Source organism: Vitis vinifera, chromosome 13, assembly GCF_030704535.1.
Source record: "Vitis vinifera cultivar Pinot Noir 40024 chromosome 13, ASM3070453v1".
NCBI lineage: Eukaryota > Viridiplantae > Streptophyta > Magnoliopsida > Vitales > Vitaceae > Vitis > Vitis vinifera.
The window spans coordinates 22,852,068-22,877,381 of NC_081817.1; the positions used below are offsets into that span (position 1 = coordinate 22,852,068).

The 25,314-nt window shown below is 32.3% G+C and overlaps 1 protein-coding gene across 1 annotated transcript; it reads right to left on the reverse strand.

Annotated features, from left to right (window-relative positions):
* Window positions 1-15,786: 15,786 nt before the first annotated feature.
* On the reverse strand, window positions 15,787-24,303 carry LOC100241310 (uncharacterized). The gene is made up of 14 exons (XM_059742271.1): window positions 24,271-24,303; window positions 19,075-19,334; window positions 18,774-18,986; window positions 18,607-18,699; window positions 18,329-18,442; window positions 17,855-18,232; window positions 17,327-17,554; window positions 17,009-17,253; window positions 16,729-16,908; window positions 16,535-16,639; window positions 16,394-16,463; window positions 16,144-16,236; window positions 15,953-16,050; window positions 15,787-15,862 (listed from the first exon to the last, which is right to left on the reverse strand). Exons 2-13 carry the CDS (start codon window positions 19,330-19,332, stop codon window positions 15,955-15,957), a joined length of 2,073 nt encoding a protein of 690 aa, XP_059598254.1. The 5' UTR covers window positions 19,333-19,334; window positions 24,271-24,303; the 3' UTR covers window positions 15,787-15,862; window positions 15,953-15,954.
* Window positions 24,304-25,314: the final 1,011 nt, after the last annotated feature.

Here is a 25,314-nt window from a genome sequence, read left to right on the forward strand (position 1 = left end):
TATTTTCTCAATTGGTTAAGTTACAAGTAATCATGATTAGATGAATATGGAGGATAATATGGCCAAACACATTGTATAAACATCCAGACTTGCACTTCCGATACTTAGTCAACCAATTATCTCTCCTTCGTCATCAACTGCCTTCATGTTCAGATCAACAATCTCTTCAAGGTATTTTGGGTAATTACGTAAGATTACACTTAAGTTAGTGAACAAAGTCTCTAGATTGGGCTAATTGATTAATTAGATGATCATGTGGGGTTAATTAATAAATTAAAACTCATTTTAAGCTAGACTAAGTGACCCAAGCCCTTTGGTGGGATCAAGTCACTTAAGCCCAATTAAGAAACCTTATAAGTACCCTTTTAAAAGTTAAGGTTTCAAGTTAGTTTTCTTACACCATCTAGAGAGTAGAAAGAGTCATAGCCTCCACCATCCAAATCCTCTCCACCATTTGTGTGTCAAGATCAAGTTAGAGCCATTAGGTAGAAAATCTTGGGTGTATGAAACCTTCATATACTTCAAGTTTATCTTCTTCTTCAAGTTTATCTTCTTTGAATGGAATAGATTTAGGAATGTCCAAATCTAAGTTAAGCACACTAATATGAAAATTTGAATCCTAGTATTGTTTTAAAATGCATATATTCCGTTGTGCATAATATTTAGAAAAGCCTAAGAAGATTCACATGTAATTAACCTATGAAACAAGACTAATTAATTTAATAAAAACACCCAAAAGGGGGTGAATTGAGTTTTAAAAACTTTTTGGAAAACTATTCTCAAGCAACAATGAAACAATAATAAAAATAAAGAGATAAGGGATAGAGAGATTGAAAATGTTGATTTATAGTGGTTTAGCTAATTCCACCTACATCCACTTTGTTGAAGCTTCTCTCGAGTGAGGGTTCCAATAATTTGAAGCTTTAACCAAGCTCCCAAGTACTTACAATTGGATTCTTTGGCTTCAATGGACATTATAAGCAATCTTTCAAGTTTTATCTTTAAACTTGAAAGTTAACACTCAATCTTACTTTAATAAATGAGAGTTCAAGATGATTCAATTTTAGCACAACTAATGAGCAAATACATGAAGTTAGGATGAACAACAAGGGTGCACTAAATGAATATGCAAGTGAAATATTTAGACCTTGACCAGGAAATGGGCACCTTTGATCAGGAGAAGGTTGTCCTTATCCAAGAAGACTCCCCTACTAGATAAGAGAGAATAGTTTTGTGCACACTTAACTGGTCTTTAACTAAGAAAGAGGAACCGATTCAATTGGTTCCCAACCGATTAAGCCTACTCTTAATTGGTTGGACAATTTTGGTTTAAAAATCTTTCTTTTTAAAACATAATTCTTTCTAATACTTAGACAACATCTTTATGTACTTTTAAAAATCAAGTTTGAGAGGTTTTTGTCTAAAGTTTTGGATAAAAACTCAAATTTAGAAAATATGATCTTTTAAGGCTCAAAACGAGTATAAATGAAATATGAATGAAAAGATTAAAAGACCTCAGCACATCCAAGTATTCACCTTACATAGGGTTCTTAAGCTTAAAACGACTTCATGCACACTTGATTTTGCACTCTTTTGATCCTTTGATGAATAACTTGATTGTCCAATTGAATTTTGCATCAACGCTTAAAATTTATCTTGATTTTAACATATTAGTGAACTAACCATGTAAAGTTCATTTTTCCTTTCAACTACCTTATTTTGTTGAGGAGTTCTAGAAGCTAAAAAATTTGGTCAATTTCATGCTCATTGCAATGAGTTTCAAAATCAATGTTTTCAAATTCTCTCCCATGGTCACTTCTTATAGAAGTGATTACAAAAAATTTTCATTTTAAACCTTTTTGCAAAACTTTAAAAATTCTGGAAAAGTTTATTATTACTTTTTTACTTCAAAATAAGACTCATGTGTATCTAGAGAAGTCATCCACAATGACATAAACATAAGATTTTCCTCTAAGACTTGGTGTACTAGAGAGACCAAATAAATTTATGTGCAATAATTCAAGTGGTTTAGTTGTGGAAATGAAATTTTTGTTTTTAAAATAGTTTTTTTATTTGTTTTTCCACATGACATATTTTACAAACTTTATATTTTTAAAAATTTATTTTGAGAAGACCTTTAACAAGTTCATATTTGTTGAGTTCTGAAATGAGGTCCATGTTATAATGTCTCAACCTCTTATGCCACAACTAACTTTGATCATGTATGCTTGAAAAACATTTATCATGACCATCATATTTTGAAATATTAATTATGTAAATATTATCATTTCTATGGCCTGTAAAAATGATTTTATCATTTTGAATATCTTTAATGATGTAATAAGATGCTTACAAAATCACTTTAAAATCCTTGTCACATAGTTGACTAATACTCAAAAGATTATATTTTAAACCATCAACTAGTAACATATTTTCAATAAAAGAAGGGGTGCTATTACCAATATTTCCTTGTCCAATGATCCTTCCTTTGGCATTATCTCCAAAAGTCACATATCTCATTTCTTCCTTGTGAGGAATGTAAACCTAAATTCATCTCCAATCATGTGTCTTCAACATCCACTATTCAAAAATCACTTGTCTTTCTTTGAATCCTACAAGCACAACTTAAGTAGATTTAGGTATCCATATCTTTTTAGACCCTTAAGGGTTAGTGACCTTAGACTTTTCAATCCAAATATTTTTGGTTTTTGAAATTAAAACCTTTTGAGGACCATCTCTAAGTGGACAAGTACTATTAATGTCTCATCTTCCATGAAAATTGCAAGCATTGGAAGAGTTTGCATTTGTGGATTCTTGTCAAAAATGCATTTTTTACTAGCTAGTATCATTTCAAAAGATTTTTGTTCACAAGAAAAAAATAGAAAGAAAGGACATCAACCAATCATTCTTCTTTTCCAAAACTTCATTCTTCTTTTTCAAGAGAAATTTTAGCATTTTCAATATTTAAAATTTTTTCTTGCATTTCAAGTTCTTGAATTTTATTTTTAAGAGAATGATTGTGATCCCGCATTTTCACATGCGTTCCACTCGATGGCGAGACTCGCTTTTGTTTTGTTAAAAATTAATTTTATAAATATTGGAGTTGTCACTTAATTTTTTGTTTTATTTTTTAAGGGAAAATAAAATAAATAAAAGAAAACCCTAAATATGACTCTTGAAAGAAAATATAGGTCTGTGAAAACTAAGTTGGGTTCAAGAGTCAGGTTACTTATTGGGAATGTACGACAAAGAACCGTAGCAGCCTTCTAAGCCCTAAAAGCTTGGTATTTACTAAGTAAGTTGAGGTATTTGTGGAGGTTAACTAGTAAAGCAATGGATATCATGGGTCAAAGTATATATCAAAACATGCACACCCAATAAGCAATAATCATAGAAAGTGAAGAACCTACCTTTATAGCTTGTTAAGTGCTTCCATAGAACAAAAAAAAAATTAGTTCATAAGTAATAACATCATAACATACACAATATGCATTCTACCCAAGATCAATAGGCAAGGACATCAACATAGAGATCAAACAAAACAAAGCTAACCAATAACAGGAAATAAGCATACATGCTAATGCACACAAAAAGGTAAGGAAAGAAGGCGTACCTGGTTTAGCAAGCATAGTACTTCTTCCAAGGGCGATATTTAATTTATAAAATACAATAACATTGAATTTAAAGAATTATATGCATATCAATAGGTAATCAAATACGATTAAAGAAACATGATCAACTTCCAAATCACACAAAATCATAATATAATTTGGATTTTTTTGTTTGATTAATCCTATATCGTTTCTCAAATAAATGATTCTAATATTGCGAAGAGTTGAAATATTCCTTAAATGATTTAAGCTTTAGTTTAAGAATTTATTATTTAAGTAAATGGAAAATCATATAAGAGAAATAAAATTCATTTTTAAAGCATTTAGCATGTTGAGACTTTAAAGTGCAGTAGAACTTTTGGAAGAGGCTTTGGGTCTAAGTGTTAAGACTACTCTAGCTGTAGAAATTATATCTCATCTTAATGTTAGATATATTTTTTTTTAAAATAAAAATATATTACATTCTAATATTTAGTATTAAAAAATGAAATATCTCTTACATTAATATTATTTGAAAATCTTTTTAAAACTGATTTTTTCATACATTATTTTCATTTCGAATTATTAATAATTAAAAATATTAAAAATAGTGTTAAATAATGTATATAAGTTATATATCTAAGGCATGTTGCCAAAATTATACTATATGTTGATATTTATTTTGAGTATATTATGGGTATAACTTTTAAAATTTTTTCCTTTTTTGAACCAAAAAAATTATCATTATTTTAATTATTATTTGCTTCACAAAGTGATTAACATAAAAGAAATTTGAAAAAAAAAAAAAAGAAGAAGAAGAAATTTATGACCATAAGATATATGTGTATCTTATATCTTTAACGATTTTTTATGTCAAGGATATGATTAACATGAGAAAGAAATTGAATAATATTTTTACGAAAAATCAATATTTTTATAGTTTATATTTGGGTAAATTATTGTTTTTGAGTTTGACTAGGATTAAGAAAATTATTTTTTAGGGTTAGCCCATGAAATTTTGTAAATATATAGCTTTAGATAAAATTTAAAGTGAGAGTTCAGAAAGGCAACTATAAAAAATGTTAAAGTCATAAGAAGAGCGTAGAAATAGGCAATAGATGTATTGCATGTGTTAGACCAAAGCTTGATTAATCTCAATTTTAATGATAAAAAAAAAAAAAGATTTGAATCTAATGATTATATTTAAGTGTGAAACACAAAAAGGTCTCTTAGGAATCATTAAGAAGAAGATGCATGAAGCAAACAAAGAATTCAAGAAGAATAAAAGAAAGTTTATCAAGTTTATCATTAGAATATTTTATGTAAGATAATGAGTGTAGTAAGTTAGGATTATATATTTTTTAAAGCATCAAAACATTCATCCATAATTTTTTAATTAGTTTTTCACTTTTATAATTTGGATGAAAATCTTTTTAAAGATGAAAAGACCTACCTGGACCTACCTAGCTTAAGAGACTACCTTGAATATCAGGTTTTTTTCATGAAAATCTTTGAAGTTTTCTTAAAAGGAATTCTCGACTTAACCAAGATGCACTTAAACTTTGAAAACATGTTCTTAGGTTTTAAAGAATTTGTTGGTGAATGGTTGTAGCCCAAAACTCACTCAAACTTGCATTTATTTCAAGTAGAGCACATGTGGATGTCCATGTAGACAACCACTTGCCCTATGATGTGGGTTTTTGGCTAGTGGAAGGGATGTGGATGATCACTTGCATTATATTATCATTTTTGGCTATTGGAAGGGATGTGGACGGTCACCTCGACGATCACTTAGTAATGTGGACAATCACCTAGGTTAGTCATTGAGGACGATAACCAGAGTACTACAAAAGTCATATTGACTCATTCTCTAGTTTTTCTTAGACAAAGTTGTTACATTAAAAGACTTAGTATTTTGGACAACATAGAATCACGATCAATGAATCCAACCAAGATGAAAGAAAAATGCATTCAATGGGGAGACAATGTAAAAGAAAAGGTAGATCATTAGCATTGGTAACTTTGGTAAAAACATATCTTCATTAAGAGAAATAGTCTCTTAATTGTGAGTCTAATTCATAAAGTTCTTAAAGCAATTTTTGAATCATCATGTAGCTGCATCATAAAAAATTTTCAAATTTTTATAGATCATTTAAGCGACTTATTGATTGTTATAAAAAAATCAGTGGTTAAAACAAATGCTTTATAAAAAAGGAAAGTTTTCAAAAAATTTGAAGAAGCATCTCTTGGTTTCAAATGACTTGAACAATATCTAGAGATATTTGTGATATTTTATCAATTTAAGTCTCTTGATTGAGAATATGTGAAAAATGCAGATGAGCTAAAAATTGAAAGAAGCACATTGATGGAATTTAGCTTAACGACAAGGTAAGGGAGGAGTATTAAAAGTCAAATGAAGTTAAAGAAAACTCCACAACAAAGAGAGCAAGCAAACAAATAATCTTCTGAAGGAATAAAGGTAATGTCAATCATCATCAAATGATCAAATCAGTATAAGAAATGTATAAACTTTTGGTTTTATCTAAGAAATGCTTCAATTATTCTTGTTATTTTATCCTATTGATTTGAAATATTTCATAAAGCAAAATTGAAAATGTTTTTAATTATGGTCATACAAAGGAAATGATTTTGATAAAATTGAAATAATTATTAATCCAAGGTTTGGATTAAGAAGAAATCGCCATTTATGAAAAACTTAGGTGAAATAAAATAATCATGTGCTTGTAGGTTTTAATAATGTTATATTGTTGGAAAATAGTGATATGCTTTAAAAGAAGAATCTTTCATTTCCTTAAATTTTTTATCAAATCATGCTTTAAATTGAAAAATGTTGTAAGATTGAACAAATTTTTATTTGGAATATGTTTTCAAATAAGAAAGGAGGAAAAGAGGAAAAATGATTTCATCTTGTATATTCTCATGTAAGGTATCTTATCAATTGCTAATTGCTTATTAAGTTGCTTATATTTGTTTTAGCAATCTTACATATTGATGCATTGTAATTAAATGATTATACATGTATGCATCTTGTTTATTATTGATATCCTATCAATTGCTAATTGTTCATTAAGTTGTTTTTGTTGATTATATTATTTTTGGACACCCTTAATATATTCCTTAGAGTTCTTAAACTTGAATGTTTAAAATCTAAGTAAGGTGTATCAGTTAGGGTTTGCCAAGTGAGAGGTATCACTTGGGAACTTCAAGAGTGAGGCATCTCTTGAGAAAAATTATAAATGTCCATCGGAGCCAGTTAATCTAAGTGTAAAGCTTGAAGGCTTGGTTTAAAAGCTTTAGTATAATGGAACCTCAAACTTGAGATTGAAGCTAAAAGATAAAGAATGTAGGTCGGATTTGGTTGAATCATTATAATTAGAGTTCGTATTTCTCTCTTCCCTATTCTCTTTATTTATATGCAAATGTTCTTTATGGTTATATTGTTACTTATTTATCTGTTATATTCTTCATAGTTAATAATCATATAATTTGCTTATTAAGTGTTTACTTTAAATTGGTATAATTAGAATCCTAATATATTGGGCTTTGGGTACAAAGTGTAAGCAATTCATAATGCATATAAACAATCCATTCATATGTAACTTATGCCATACTTACCTCCAGCCATTGTTAGGTTGCAAGTCTTTGGTTTCCAAAACTCTATCTCTCCTTATGGATGGTGTAGTTTCTGAAGATTTTCAACAGCATGAGAGAGGAGCTCGGGACCAAGACCGATATATAATACAAAGAAAACGTGGCTTCCCATCAAAGCCACGTTTCTCTTATATGCCACACGATGAGCAGTTGATAGAAACGTGCTCCTTAACAGCAGCTACATGATGAAGGACGTGGCCAAGTGTTGGACCACTTCAGGGCAGCGGAACGTGGGTGGTGAACGTCGGTTATTTGATAACATTCTCCCACTTGGTCCACACTTTTAACCTCATGTCCTATCTTAGATCATCATTTTTCCACATTAAGTAACAAATACATGAATCATGGCGATAAGTCCTCTATATAATGAGTGTTATTTTCCATGTATTACATTGTATTCATTTCTTAACATTTAACTTTATGTGACAATATTACTTAATGAATAAACCCTATGTTCATTCTTGGTCCAATGAAGTTGAATTTTCTCAAAATTAAATAAAGGTGCACATCAATATGAGAAAACATCATAATAAGAGTTTGTACAATAAAACTACATAAGGGAACTAAGTCCCATGTTCATTACATGATCCTTGAATTTCAACGGTGGCATGCCCTTAGTCAAAGGATCAACAATCATCAATTCAGTGCTAATGTGCTCAATAACCACTTTCTTTTCTTTAACACGTTCTCTTATGGCTAGATACTTAATGTCGATGTGCTTGCTTCGACTTCCACTTTTATTGTTCTTTGCCATAAAGACTGCAGCTGAATTGTTGCAATACATACTCAATGGCCTAGATATTGAATCCATAACTCTAAGCCCGGAAATGAAACTCTTAAGCCATACACCATGTGAAGTAGCCTCAAAACAAGATATGAACTCAGCTTCCATAGTAGAAGTAGCAGTCATGGTCTGCTTAACGCTCCTCCAAGATATATCTCCACCGGCCAATATAAAAATGTATCCAGATGTTGATTTACGTGAATCAACACAGCTAGCAAAGTCTGAATCTGAGTAGCCAACTACCTCTAAATTGCTTGTTCGTCTGTACATAAGCTTGTAATCTTTGGTTCCTTGAAAATATCTCATCACTTTCTTTGCAGCTTTCCAGTGGTCTATACCTGGGTTACTCTGATATCGTCCTAACATTCCAACAGCAAATGCAATGTCAGGCCTTGTGCAGACCTGAGCATACATCAAACTTCCGACTGCAGAAGCATATGGAATGTTTTTCATTTGTTCCCTCTCAAGATCGTTTTTCGGGCATTGGTTCAGATTGAACCTATCACCCTTCACTATAGGAGAAACACTAGGTGAACAATTCTTCATCCAAAATCTCTCTAAAACTTTATTGATATAGGTTTCTTGAGACAAACCTAAGATACCTTTAAATCTGTCTCTATGGATCTTAATGCCAATGACATAAGATGCCTCACCCATATCCTTCATGTCAAAATTTTTAGAGAGGAATTGTTTTACCTCATGAAGTAAACCCTTATCATTGGTTGCAAGTAAGATGTCATCCACGTATAAAACAAGAAAACAAACTTTACTCCCACTGACCTTAAGGTATATGCATTGATCCATAACATTTTCAACAAAACCAAATGAAGAAATTATGTTATGGAATTTTAAATACCATTGGCGGGATGCTTGCTTCAAACCGTATATGGATTTCTTAAGCTTACAAACCAATAGCTCACCATCACTAGAGGGGAATCCTTCAGGTTGTTTCATGTAAACCTCCTCCTCTAGCTCTCCATTAAGAAATGTTGTTTTCACATCCATTTGTTGCAATTCTAAATCAAAGTGGGCTACTAATGCCAATATAATGCGCAAGGAATCTTTCTTAGATACATGAGAAAAGGTTTCCGTGTAATCGATTCCTTCTTTCTGAGTGAACCCCTTTGCAACAAGTTTGGCCTTGTATCTCTCAATGTTGCCTAATGAGTCTTTCTTTGTCTTAAAAACCCATTTACAACCAATGGTTTTTACACCATTAGGCAACTCAACAAGGTCCCAAACATCGTTGCACTTCATGGAACTCATCTCATCCTTCATGGCATTGTACCATAATTCTGATTCTTTACAACTCATGGCTTGTGAAAATGATTCGGGATCATTTTCGGCTCCTATATTATAGTCAGATTCTTGTAGATACACTACATAATCACTAGGAATTGCTGACCTCTTAGTTCGAGCAGACCTTCTTAAGGTTGCACCAATATCTTCCGAGGAAGTATGAGGTTCAACTTGTTGTTCAGAAGTGTTAGGCAACTCCTAATCAACTTGGTCTACTGGAATGTTGTCAACAACTTGTGGAACTTCAATGACTGGTTGAACTTCATCGATTGTTCGTTCAACACCCGTTTGTACTTGAGGGGTGTTATGAACAATAAACAATCTATCGCTTGAAGTGGAAGGTTGAGACTCTGTATGATCAATATCAGAAACTATGTTTCTAAATTGATCGCTCCCACTGACCATGTCATATTCAAGAAATTTAGCATTTCTTGATTCCACAATCCTAATGCTGTGAGATGGACAGTAAAATCTGTACCCCTTAGAATTTTCAGCATATCCAATGAAATACCCACTAATAGTCCTTAGGTCCAGTTTCTTCTCCTGTGGATTATAAATTCTCACTTCAGACAAGCATCCCCAAACGTGCATATGTCGCAAACTCGGTTTCCAACCTTTCAATAACTCAAATGGCGTCTTTGGGACAGCCTTGGTTGGAACTCGGTTTAATATATACACAACTGTCTTAAGTGCTTCAGTCCACAAGAATTTAGGAAGTTTTGAGCTGCTAAGCATACTCCTCACCATGTCCAATAAAGTTCAGTTTCTTCTTTCTGCTACACCATTTTGGTCTAAAGAACCAGACATGGTGTATTAGCCAACAATCCCATGCTCTTGAAGAAACTTCGCAAATGGCCCAGGTGATTGTCCATCTTCCAAGTATCTACCATAATATTCTCCACCTCTATCTGATCTCACAATCTTAATTTGTTTACCATATTGTTTCTCTACTTCTGCCTTGAAGACTTTAAAGGCATCTAAAGCTTCATTTTTATTATGAAGTATGTAGAGATACATGTATCATGAGAAATCATCTATGAAAGAGATGAAGTATTTCTGACCATGAGAGTCCATGTCAAGACTACATATATCAGTATGTATGATCTCTAGTATGGTGGAACTCCTAGTAGCACCTCTTTTTGACTTATTGGTCTGCTTACCCTTAATGCAGTCCACACAAGTCTCAAAGTCAGTAAAATCTAGATTACTAAGTACCCCATCATTCACCAATCTTTTGATTCTATCTATGGAGATATGACCTAATCTCCGGTGCCACAATGTAGAGGAATCCTATTTTACAACACATCTCTTAATGCCAGTTTGGACATGTAATGAATTATGAGCGGTATCATTTTGTAAGAATATACAATAAAGACCATCGGACAAGATACCATTCCCAACACATTCAGATTTATAAATCAAACTGAAAGATGTTTCTAAAAAATGAAAGGAATATCCAAACGGTACAAGTCTAGAAACTGAAATCAAGTTTCGTGAGAAACTTGGTACATAAAAGGTCCTTTGCAATTCCAAAATAAAACCACCATATAAAGTTAAATAACATGTCCCTATTGCTTCCACATGCGAGCCCATCTTGTTTCCGGATAAGATGAATTGCTCACTTGTCACTGGTTTCCTTAGGTTTTGCATACCCTGCAAGGAATTTGAAATGTGGATTGTAGATCCAGAATCAATCCACCATGTGTTGGTGTTTACATTAACCATATTAGATTCATAGCAAACAAATGAGGTAGGGTTACCTTTCTTCTCAAGCCAATTCTGAAATTTCAAACATTTCTTCTTCACGTGTCTTTTCTTTTTACAGAAAAAACACTTTTCGTCTTTCTTAATGTCAGATTTGGGAGGAATTTGTTGCTTTCCTTTCTGACTAGCTTGAGATTTTCCTTTCTTTCCTTTCCTTTGCGTCACCAGCATGACACTTTCTCCTTGTTCCATCAATAACCTTCCTTCCTCTTGAACACACATGGTCATCAATTCATTGATAGACCACTTATCCTTATGTGTGTTGTAAGAGATTTTGAAAGGTCCATACTGAGGTGGAAGAATGTTAAGGATAAAGTGCACCAAGAAAGATTCAGACATTTCTACCTCGAGTTTCTTCAATTGAGCCACAATGTCCCTCATCTCCATGATATGTTCACGCACACCTCTTATAGCGGTGAGCTTCAAGGATGTGAACTTCATAATTAGGGTGCTTGCCAAGGCTTTATCTAAAGTGACGAATTGCTCGTCAATAGCCTTTAGCAATTCACGAACGTTCTCATGTTGCTCGATCGAACCACGTATACCAGCACTAATTTTTGTCTTTATGTACATCACGCTAAGGCGATTAGATTTCTCCCAGCGTTCGTACAATAAAATTTGTTCAGGTGTGCTGGTATCAGTGATCTTATGCGGTTCATCTTTCCTTATAGCATAATCTATGTCCATGCACCCTAATTGAAGAAGAATTCTCTCCTTCCATATCTTAAAGTTATCTCCTCTAAGTTCGGGAACCTCACAACGAATATCAGATATGCTAGGTAAAACTGCACAAAAGGATTACAAGCTTATTAAAAATTTGAGGCTTTAATATAAATTCATGCTTTACCAATGTAGAACATGCTTAAAATTGAATCTAATTTTATTAAAAAATTGCCTGTGGGCTAAATCTTTAATTCAATTAAATTAATTATCTTTATGATAGACTTTATCAAACTATTTTATTGAATTATGAAATTTATTATGAATATAGTTTGATATTTTCTATCTATAATCTTTATGATAAACCTATTAAATTAATTATTCCTAACTCCTGTGGGTAAATTAGGAAAAATTAATTTTAATATTTTATCCTAATTAATTATATAAACATAATGAAAACCCTGTGGGGTAAAAACATCATATTTATATAGTTAATTACAATTAATGTCCATAATGTGATCCTTATTAATATATAATTTTTTATATAATTAAGGATGTTGTGGCTATTCCTTAATTATTTAAAAATCATATGGATTCACTAGACATTAAAACTATATGATATAATTTTAATATATCTAACTAAATTTTAGGCAACAATTGCATGCATACTATATGATATAATTTTAATATATCTAACTAAATTTTAGGCAACAATTACATGCATACTATATGATATAATTTTAATATATCTAACTAAATTTAGTCAACAATTGCATGCATACTAGATGATATAATTTTAATATATCTAACTAAATTAGGCTATATTTTTACACATACAAACATATAAATTAAAATAAATAATTTAATTTGCATGTATAAAAATCACATAATTTAGAATAATTAAAAGGAATTCATATTATGAAAGGGTGCCTAAATCCATATAAAAACAATTAATTCAAAACCAATAAAATAATTCAAACCGGGCCATTAGAACCTAAACCGACCCAAATATCATATTTAACCCATAACCCAATACACAAAAACCTTTAATAATTTTATTGGGTCACTGCATATGTAATAAGCCTAATGGGCCCAAAAGTAAAACCCAATCTCTCTCTAGTTTTTTTATTTTTTATTTATTTATTAATTTATGGGTTCCAACATTCAACACGTTAGCATCATAACCACCCTTAGTCTCCTGCAGCCGCATCATCCGCGACACCAAAACAACATCGAACCGATCTTTAAGCGACGCCGGCAGCGGCGCACCCTACAGCCCAAAACAACACCTCAAATGGCGCTTCTGGAACGCCCGAAAATGGTGCATGCAGCGGCGCTTGACTAGCTCTTGAATGGCGCTTGCAGTGGTGCCTGAATGGCACTCAGAACAGGCACCTGCATCAGCGCTTGAACAGCGCCTGAATGACGCTCGGAATAGGCGCTTGCAGCTCCTTTGACCAGCACCATTATCAGCTAGCTATGAAGCCGTTTGCAACACATGCAAGAACAGCCCCACGTAGTGCCTTTCAAGCAGCCTGCATCACCAGCGGATGAACGCCACTGCTGCCGCCTTTTCTGGCACCAAATCCACCGCCGCTAGTCCAGGTCCGACCATGGCTGAACTGAGGCAATGACGGTGGAGACTGAATGCACCAGATAGACAGCGCCTCTCCTCACAGGCAACACCATGCTTCAGCCACAAAACAGCCTGGCAGCGCTCCGGGAAAGCTATGCATGACTCACAGTCACAATGGCCTCTTAAACACCCACCAGATTGCTTCCTTGGCCCTTATCATGGTCACCTTTGGAAATGGGTGTACCGGAGGCAGACCCACTTCGGAAATGATGCAGGATTTCTATCGGAAAGTCGCCGGACAGCGGCTTTCATTGGAGATAATTGGAGAAATCGATCTCCAAGTTTGGCAAATGGGTTCTTTCAAAAAACATATTGTATAACTATATCTTACATCCATAAAAGAAACCATTAACTAAGCAAATCTGGTGCAAAAGAGATACCAAGGCAGAGGCAAGATTTATGGCTCTGATACCAAATGTAAGCAATTCATAATGCATATAAACAATCCATTCATATGTAACTTATGCCATACTTACCTCCAGTCATTGTTGGGTTGCAAGTCTTTGCACTATAAGAAAAAAGGGTAATAATGACGCTTTTTAGGCGTCAATAAATGTATACGATGACGCTTCTCGAAAGCGTCCTTTCCGCCTTTGTCAAGGAATGGGTGCAGGCAACCATGTCGCTTCTAGACAGCGTCATTGTTGATTGGTTTATATTAACACGTTAAAAACGTCATTATTGATCTACCTATGTTAACACTTACCATGTCGTTTCTAGACAGCGTCATTGTTGATTGGTTTATATTAACACGTTAAAAAACGTCATTATTGATCTACCTATGTTAACACTTACACTAGCGCCAAGGAATGGCCAAAATATCATTTGTCTATTTCGACACTAAAAAATGTGTCATCTTATGTGGATAATAATATTGAAAATCCCCCTGTTGAAATGATATATTTTGTATGTCCTGTTATATATAATTTTGGCTGCATGATTATTTATAAAGTACCAAACAATAACTTCAATATTAATAACTACATCTTCCAAAAGAAATTGAATAAATTTGGGAATAATATAATGATAAAGAACTAATGTCTACATAGTTAATTAATACGCAAATTTGTAAATGTATCAAAATATTTACAAGCATATTTTCCAACTTCAACATATATAAAACAAGTACACATGTACCAAAAAACAACTCCAAATTCCTTATCAAAAATAATATTACAAGAAGAAGAAGAAGAAGCCAAAAGTATTTATAGCCAAAAGTATTTTTGTTGGTTGCATATCCACTCCTGAACTTGAAATCTTTTACCTGTATACATTTAAAAAAAAATAATAGAAGAAACAAATTATGTTTAGTTAATATACATGCAATAAAAGTTAAATAATCTATAAATGGTCCATGAAAGAAGTGCAAATGAGAATAACTTGGTATTTAATGAGATGTTATGCTTCAATGAAGATGAAAAATTGTTTAATTTGATCCTTGTTTATAAAATATTAAAATAGTTTTTTAGTTCATTATTAAGTTAGAGGAAACAAGTTAGGCTTTCAATGGTATAAATTCTACAATATGGAATGTAATATAATATTTTCTTATCGATCTATGTCTAACATATCAAACTCATTTCTCATAATTAAATAAATATATGAATATACCAATAGGTATGGTTTATAATTAGTTTCAATCATAAATCATCATATCTAGTAATATAAGACATTTAATATTAACCATTTGCAAATGACTTAATTTCTTCTTACAACTTTCCTATATTACCAAATTTAGTTAACTAATAACATTCCATAAGGAAAAAAAGAGTATTAAACTAAAAATTAAAAGAGCATAACCAAGGCAATAGAAACCTACAAATCATTGGTTAAATGTCATAATAACAACCATTCTAAAACTTGCCTTTATTTTCAATTCCAAAATTATAACCCAAATATAATAATTAACCCTACACAAAAAAAGCTCTCTACCATCCCTCCATCCAACAACAACAACCTATTGATGCAACAACAACCTTTCCAACAACAATAACTTCTCCATACAACAATAACAATTTCTCCATACAACAATAACAATTTCTCCATGTAACAATAACAACAACAACAACAATAACAATAACAATAACATTGATGATCGATGGTGATAATTATATTAGTAATAATTTGATTTGTTTAGTCCAAACATGTAACAATAACAACTTCTCTATGCAACAACAACAATAATAATGACAACATTGATGATCATGATATAATAATTTGATTTATTGAGTTCACAAATTATATGCTTCTTCTCCATACAACAATAACAAAAATAACTTCTCCATGTAACAACATTGGTGATGATGTAATAATTTGATTTGTTATATTGAAATAGTTTATGTATAAAACTATTATATTCTATCACTATGGAGGAAAAAATTACTTATCATGAGATGAGAACTTATGAGAATCGTCAAAATGTGATCTACAACTCTTACTGGACTGAAATGAGGGCATCTGCACACATAAGATGGTAAATTAAAAAAATTAGTCCATTCAAGACTTCATTAATAATGAAAATCAAGCATTATAGATGTTAATTTATACCTTCAAGCATGGGTAAGAATCAATTGAGTTGCCAACATAACCCACTCAGATCGTACTTCATTAAGCTCAACTTCACTATACGATTTTTTTCCTTTAAACTAATAATTAATTGTACATACATGATGATTAGTTAAGTTAACAAAAAATTACTAAAGTATAGAAACTAATAAAATTTATTAATGAGTACATACCTTTGTGGATAGGAGGCTTGGATCAACAATTATATCTTTCATGTATCTCATCACATAATAACCACACTCCACACTTCCTAGTTGTCTTGGGCACTATAGGCACACATATGAATTATGGTACCATAAAAACATTAATATCATGATGTTTTATGTCATTATTATCTAAGTGACAAAACATAAAACCATATTCAAATTTTAGGGTTGATATAAGTGGTCATATGATATATCTTACTCTAACCAAGTAACTTACCACTACTTTTACCCATGTCGGCTCCCTCTTTGATGATCTTTGTTTCTCTGGTGGATGAATTCGTAGTGCCCTACATGGAAAAGAAAATTAACATTTTAGATACTATGCACTATATTCAAGTATGGAAATGAAGACACTTACATGTTAACAATTTCCTTAAGATCATCACATGGTTGCTTTTGCATCGGATCAAGGTAGTACGCAGTCATTGTCCTCATATCCAATGCCACCAAGACCCAGTGGAAACTACAATAGTACATTAGATATTATTTAGTAATTAGCATTGATTAAGCTATTTAACATTAAAAAAAAACTTAATATTTTTCATAACTTACTCAGGGTTATATGGAATCAAAATGTAGTCAGCACGCTTTGCATGCATTAAACGATTTGCAATCAACCTTGACCTATTTTCCTTTGTTGTCTCACCCATTCCAGCTTTAGAGACTAAAGTTGGATTGATAAAAGCAAATCGTTCGGTGAGCCTTGCATCACTTAGCTTTTTCTGTAGGTGCCTGTTTAAATTCCACATACCTTGATAAGAAATGACCATTTTACTTTTATATATATATATATATATATATAAACACTTTAGCAAGTTATAAAATTATTTACCATATATAATATATGACACAATTAGCCGACACTTCCTTAAATGAAATTATCATATCCATGTCTTCTTTCATAAGGAAGGTCTTAAAAGTCTTGCCAAATACATCATTTGGGACCTCCACACCTTGTGATTTCCCCTCATTTAGCATGAGACCTACTAATGCATCAAAATTGTTGATATCTTGAGGGTTTTCACCAATTTTCAAGTCATTTTCTGTTGTTTTTTGTCTTTTCCCTTTGTGAGATCCCTATAAAAGAAAGCACCATGTTTTCAAATGATATACATATCTTTATAAACTATTTCAAATGAAAATAACACACCTTAATGAATTTAGTACTCAAATTGACTAAATGGGTTGGCCATAAAACTTGGTAGCCCACTGCCGCTCCAACTGTTGTAGCTTGTCCAGGAATGGGAATAGGAAGTGGTGCATTTGACTCATAGGGAGCATCCAAAACAACTAGGTAGTTGGGACCACAATTCATTACAATTGTTCCACCAGCCACTGTATTTTCTCTGGTCCCTACTGCCAACTCACATTTTCTTGCCTTCAAAAGTAAATTAAATTGTTAATTTCAATATAAAAAAATAACCAATAAATGAAGTTTAAAGTGCATTGACTATGTTAGGGCTATATTTAAGACATAAAGTTACATATTTTATAAGTAATAGTTGTAGTGGAATAGAATATTACTAGTAGTAATTATACTGTGATAGAATCTACCTAAAATGTAAGTATCAATCTAACAAAAATAAAAGCAATTGGAAGAAATTATTTATGAAAATTATCTAGGAATTTGTGACAATTACGTCATTAAACTAGGAAATGTAAACTAAAAATAACACACCTTCATGTGTGGTTCTATTTTCACAGGTAAGGTCTCCTCCTCAACTTTACGAATTGGTTTCTCCACTACTTCTGGTAGAAGCAACAGTTTTGATTTCATGTTGGAACTACTCACATCGGATTGTGGTGTAGCAACTCCTATCTGAGATAGTCTCGCTAACACATCAGCCTCAAACTTAGCTTGACGTTCTTGAGTTGCTTTTAAAAAATCCCTCACAACACGTTCTGACATACTATTGAAATATCGTCCAGGCGTGTAGTGCTTCCCTTTAGCTCGAACCCGACCAGTATACTCAGGAGTACCTAGTGCTTGAGAAAGTATGTCATTGCTCCCACTATAGCTTATGCCACTATCTTGAGACTCTTTCATCAATTCATCCTAAAACAAAAGGAAGTTATGAAGTTAACTTTCAAATAAGTAAAACCAAATAAGGTGCTTAAAGATGTGATTTTTGGGTACAAAATGTCTACTTACTATTTTTTCCACTACTGGTAGGACCACATCATCATAGCTGCCATCTTTTTTTTGCATTGCCCTCTTCCAAAGTAAACTTCTATCAATGTTTTCTGTGGAGCCAGCTTCAATCATCTAATAGAAATGGAAAATTAAAGATAGTTATTAGATGACACATGTGGTTTTATTTCTATTTTTTTGTCAGAAAAGAAACAATTAAGAAACCCATATAAAATATTCCTTCATTACTTATACAATCATATAAAATTAAACCACAATAAGAATCAACAAAAACTTACCATCTCTTCTTCAAGTCCAGCATACCCTTTTCTACTTAGATGATGATTATATATATGCTTCTTTCTTCTCTGTTTTTGTACTTCCCTATATTCCTACAAATTAAAATGGATGCTTAGTATATATATGTGGATGCATGTAGTATGTTTAATGTTAATTGTATTTGTACCTGGAATTTTTCAGACAACCTATTTTTCACAAAAATATTCCAATCTTCATCATCGATAAAATGATATTCAGCTGGTGGTTTCTTAAGAAGCTCTGGCTCATCTTTGAAAGGAAGAATATGTTTCACAGTCAACGTGTTCTTAAAAGATCGAAAACATTTTCCCAATGTAAGCATACAATTCCTTCTGCTTTTCTTGTCTAATGTAAAAGCAATCTACAAATTATAAAGTCATTAGTTTCTCAAAATTTGAAAGAAATATAGAGATTGTAGAAAACTTATTTATGTTAAAAAAAAAAGTAACCTCAATAGAGTCCCACAACTTATCCTTCAATTGTTCAGGGACATCTCGCCATGTGTTATATCTGATTGGTACCATTGTACGTGCCAATACACCTAAGTAGCTTGTTAGGTGCACAGAAGATTCTCCTACATAGATACCATCAGCATTGTACTTTATGACCAACTTTATCCCTCTATTCCTATTCCTTATAATCATGGATTTCCTTGTTGTCCCTCTATATTTTTTTTGTGAAGGGGTTTTCTCTTCCTTTGAATCCATGCCTATAACACATCAATGAGAAATGATAAGTATACCCATTAATTGCAAGTAAAATTGAATTTTTTATAACATGAACTCATATTAGTAACATGAACATACTAGGAACATTTTACATGCTAGATAACAATATTCACATGTTGTCATGAAATATTTAAAATTAATAATAATAAAAACTTACTAGAAGATCCTCACCAAACTTTTTTCTTATGGAACTAGAAATCATAAGCTTTGAGCTGAGACAAATTGATATCCTTGTATTACCCTTTAGATCACTCTGAGATATGTGTATAATAATAATCATGAAATAGGGAATCAATAAATTTAGAGACATGATAAATTTAATCCACTTAGAAAATAAATAAACTATTTATTGAAATGCAGAATTTCAATATTAACAAGTTAATGGGATAGTTACAACCTTCACAACAAAACAACAAGGTCATAAATTTAGTTACATAGAAGATTTGTTATCAATCCAGAATCCCTCACAGTCTCCTCGAATGCAAATGACATCAGAGTCATCCATTGTATCAAATGATTCAACTTGTGCCAAGGTGGTAATGAGAGGATGGTGTTCAATAGAATTATCCATGAAGTCATCAGAATCCTTTGCTGAAAATGAGAAGTCTCTTTCAGGAGTTGACAAAACAACTGACCATCTTGGATCAAGTTGGTCTTGTACATAGAATACTTGCTTGGCTTGGGAGGCTAAAATAAATGGATCTGATTTATGAGCCATCTTAGTGAAGTCAACTAATGTCAGGCCAAACTCATCAACTTTGATGCCGCTCTTATTATCAACCCAATTGCATTTGAAAACTGGAATCCTAAACATAGTATAATCAAGATCCCATATCTCAGTAATAATACCATAGAAACATAGCTCACCAAATACTGGATTCTTATCCTTGGCACTAGAAATTTGCATTGTTGTTGCTACAATGCTAACTCCACTATTCTGGGTAACTCGTAACTCATCACGGTCTTTTGTATTGTATTGACACCCATTTATAACATAGCCATGATACTTGGCCACGTAGTGGGTAGGACCATGTGCCATCCATCTTAAGGTTTCAGATATAGGTTCTTTGTCAGCAATGGCAACTTCTACCTGTTTGAATGGACCATAGTTATTAATATTTTTTTATGATTAGTGCTAAGAATGGTGCAATTTTTAGAATAAATTCAATACCTTTTTTCGTAACCAATGAGTGAATGTTCGCATGTGTTCTTCTTGTAGCCACTTTTGTCTCTTAGACTGACGAGGATTGTTCAATTTCAACCATTTCATGTGTTCTCTATAAGATATGTATAATAAAGTAACAATAAGTTTCCAAAATTAGTTTAAGTAATCTACACATAAAATCAAAATAGTTGACCCTTACTCGATATAAGGTTGGATGATAGTTGTATTTTCCAACACATAATGATGTGCTTGCAACAACAAATTACAATCAACTTCAGTGATATGACCTCCAGGAATAGGCGCCCCAACTTTATGGTCAACATTAGTGCTACTAGGAACTCCAATTGCATCCACATTTGATAAGTACTCTGTACAAAATTCAATAGCTTCCTCTGCAATGTAGCATTCAACAATGCAACCTTCAGGGTGGTTACGGTTTCGCACATAACCCTTTAATACTTTCATGAACCTTTCAAATGGGTACATCCATCTAAAATAAACCGGTCCACAAAGTCTCACCTCTCTAACAAGATGAACCGTTAAATGAATCATGATATCAAAGAAGGATGGCGGAAAGTACTTTTCAAGCAAGCACAATGTCACGACAAGTTCATTTTGTAACTGATCCAATGTAGACACATCAACCACCTTCTTACATAAAGCATTGAAAAAAAGGCTCAATCTAGCAATAGCATGTCGTACATGCTTTGGCAAAAGTGATCGCAATGCCACTGGTAACAATTGTTGCATCAGTGTATGATAATCATGGGACTTCAGGCCATAAAGCTTCAAATCTTCCATTGACACAAGATTTCTAAAGTTTGAGCAATACCCTTCAGGAACCTTTAACTCAGCTAAAGTTTGACAAAATACTTTCTTCTCCTTTCTAGACAATGTATAACATGCAGGCGGAAGGTAAGTTCGATTTGATTCAAACCTTGGTGCCAGTTCACACCTTAAGCCCATGTCCATAAGGTCTAGACGAGAATTGAGTCCATCTTTTGTCTTCCCTGGGATGTTAAGTAATGTACCAATGATGCTTTCACAAACATTTTTCTCAATGTGCATTACATCCAAATTATGACGAACATGCAAATATCTCCAATACTCAAGTTCAAAGAATATAGACTTTTTCTTCCAACAATTGGTATAAGTCACATTGGATTTTTCATGTCTTCCCCTTTTTTTCCCCCATGAATTACAAATGGCATTCATTTTCAATAGTATTTCCTCTCCACTTAATGGTTGTGGAGGTGATCGAAACTCCTGCTCACCATTGAATGCCTTTCTATGTTTTCTAAAAGGATGATTGCATGGAAGAAAACGTCTGTGACCTGTAAATGAGTTCTTTCTCCCATGCTTCAACCTATGTGAATAGGTTTCCGGTCCACAGATTGGACAAGCAAAATATCCTTTGACTGTGCAACCAGATAAGTTTCCATATGCAGGAAAGTCATTTATTGTCCATAATAGAACAGCCCTTAATGTAAAGACCTCTCTTTGATATGCATCATAAGCTTCTACCCCTATCTCCCACAAGGTTTTAAGGTCCTCAATCAATGGTGCTAAATAGATATCTATGTCATTTCCAGGTTGTTGTGGACCCGATATTAACAAAGATAACATCATAAATTTTCTCTTCATACACAACCACGGTGGAAGGTTATAAGTGATCATGACAACTGGCCAACAACTATACCTGCTGCTCAAAGAACTATGGGGATTTATGCCATCTGCTGAAATGGCAAGTCTAAGGTTTCTAGGTTCTGCAGCAAAATCAGGCCATCTATGGTCAATTACCTTCCATGATGGTGAGTCGGATGGATGACGCATTTTTCCATCAAATTCTCCACCTTCTGCATGCCATATGAGGTCTTTTGCAATTTTTGAGGACTGAAACATTCTTCTAAATCGTGGGATAGGTGGAAAATACCACATCACTTTAGCAGGAACTCCTTTACTCTTTTTGCTTCCTCTTCTATTCACCTTCCACCTTGAAGCTCCACATGTAGGACATGAAGATGCATCTTTTAACTCATTCCTAAAAAGTATGCAATCATTGGGACATGCATGTATTTTTTCATATTCCATTCCCAATGCATTCAATGTTTTTTTTGCTTCATACATAGACAATGGCAACTCATTGTTTACAGGCAACATATCACCAAGTAAGCTTAATAGCTCGGAGAAGCTTTTATCAGACCACCCATATCTTCCTTTCAGATTGTATAATTTAACTAAAGCAGATAATTTGGTGAAGTTTTTGCAACCGGGATACAAAGGTTTTTCAGCATCTTCAAGCAATCTTTCAAATAATTTTGGATTAGCCTTACAATCATCTTGTGCAGCTTCAACCATTTCTACTGTATGATCCACATTACCAATATGAATTCTATCAAAACATTCAACCCTTGTAGTTGGGGGTCCACTACTTAGAGCTGCCTCCCCATGCCAAAACCAAGTATGGTAACTTTGGTCAATTCCATAAAAGAATAGGTGTTCTCTAATCTTTTGAGGAGTATTGAAGATCAAATTTCCACACTGTAGACATGGGCATTTGATGGAGTTTTGATTTGCAGAATTTTGAACTGCAAATGAAATAAAATTTTCAACCCCATCCTCATAGTCTTTTGATCTTCTATCTTTTGACATCCAGGAACGATTCATTTGCCTATAATAGTTGAACTCAATTCCTATATAGCAAACATAAGCAAACAATGAAAATGGAAAAGACTTAGAAAAGTTACCTTTAGAAAACACTCAAAACTTTCAGTTTCTCATTTATGACATCCAAAATTTCTTTTAAACTTTCTATGGACAAACAATTAGGATTCAAGTGTAATAAAAAATTTGAACCTCATCCTCAATAAAAAAAAAAGGATTAACAATATGACAATAGAACCTTTTGATGCATGTTTTTATGCCTTTAACATGTCCATCATCCAAAATCAGGTAGTTGTTCCTATCCCATGTAGGAATACATAATCCCTATGTGTTAATTGCCAATATACTCAATTTCATTTTAAAGAAATTTTGGCAGCATTTCCCCATAGTTCTCCAAGTACACGAAATGAACAAGGTATAATATGTGACCTTGTTCAAATATGCACCCAGAGAACAAGAGGAAATACTACCAAAATTTCTAAAAAGTGAATTAAGCATAAGCAATTAACTTCATAGATATTATGTTTTCCTACACTGTCCAATCGGACAATTCAAACATCATTGCAAAAAAAATATCTTTATCACATTCTAGACAATTTAAAAGTTGTCAACTTGAAAGTGGCTTAGATAAAACCTTTTTCACCTTTGACAACTTAAATGTCTTTAGTATGTAATAAGAGAAACTTTTATCTTACAATGATAGTTGAATGGGAACTCTAAGGTTTCATGCATGCATGTTTGATTAAAATTAAAACACAATAACTTATTCAATAATCTAATAATTATAAAACACCTAAAGTTGTTCCATAATTATTGCTATGTTTCATCATTAAACAAGATTATTATAAGAAAGCATACGTGTGGCCCATGATTTGCGAATCAAGTCACACCAGTCTATGTCATAGCCTTGGGTCAAAATTTGGGCCTTGGTATCAAACTAAGCTGGGGAATAACTCATACAATTCAGGTACTCAATAAGATTTAAACAAAATTTAAAATAACGCTTCCATTATATTATTCTAACCACCCAAAGTAAAAATGGTATTATAATTAAAATATGTTGGTTTGTATAAGGAAAAATAGTGTACCTTCCTCACTCTGTCTTTGTCTCGAGTCTTGCATCACACACTTCTCGTAGTCCAATGTAGGTCACTGTCTCTTAAAATATGTATATGCAAAATAAATAATAAATAAAGATATAAAATAAATCCATTAGTAGATATTAACAAATAAATACAAAATAAATTAAAATAAGAAATAAACTAAGAAGAAAAAACATATAAGTAAGAAAAAAAAGATTTTCACATGTGCAACAATGGTTAGATATTTTACTATTTTTTGTTTTTAAAATAGAAAGTTAGAAATTGCATTTTAAAAGCAATATTCTATTTCAATCCACACAAATGATACAAGTTTTGAAATATTCCATTACCATATTTTGAGTAATATTTTTAAAGGGTTAATTTAATTCATTTCCCCTCAAGATTTGACTAAATATAATGGCACCCGATAATATGAAATTTGAAGAAGTCCATAAACTCTTCAAGTCTATAATTAGAAGTTCCTAGTAAGTTGTCACCCATACTAATGAAATTTCTTGAGTCAACATTAATCTCGAACCTTTTTGCTAAAGAGTATCAAGCTTAGTTGAGTGAAGTTTACAAATTTTGATTACTTCTATTTTCCAACGATTTCTCGCCATCCAAGCAGAGTTTAATATTGAGTAAGAAATTTGATTGCTTCATGGCATATAGTTTAGTACTTCAAATTTTATGGTTTAGACTGTTATTGTTGTTTTATATTAGATGTATTTAAAGAAACTGGTTGTATTTGAACCTATTTATGGTAAGGTGTATTCTAATTAGAAAATTAGAAAAGCATGAGAGTAGATCATGAAGACCATTATTAATACAGTAAGAATTCCTTTGTTTAGCTTTGCTACTATGGAATGAAACATATCCATGCAACAAAAACAAGATATTTTATGAATTTTAATAAAAATTTCTTCATAGTTTTGATTGGTATGAAAGAAATATCATGCAAATAAAAAAATAATAATAAAAGAGGGATATATATATATTTACATTAAAAAAATTATAAAATTTTATAATAAAATTGAGACATATTTAAAG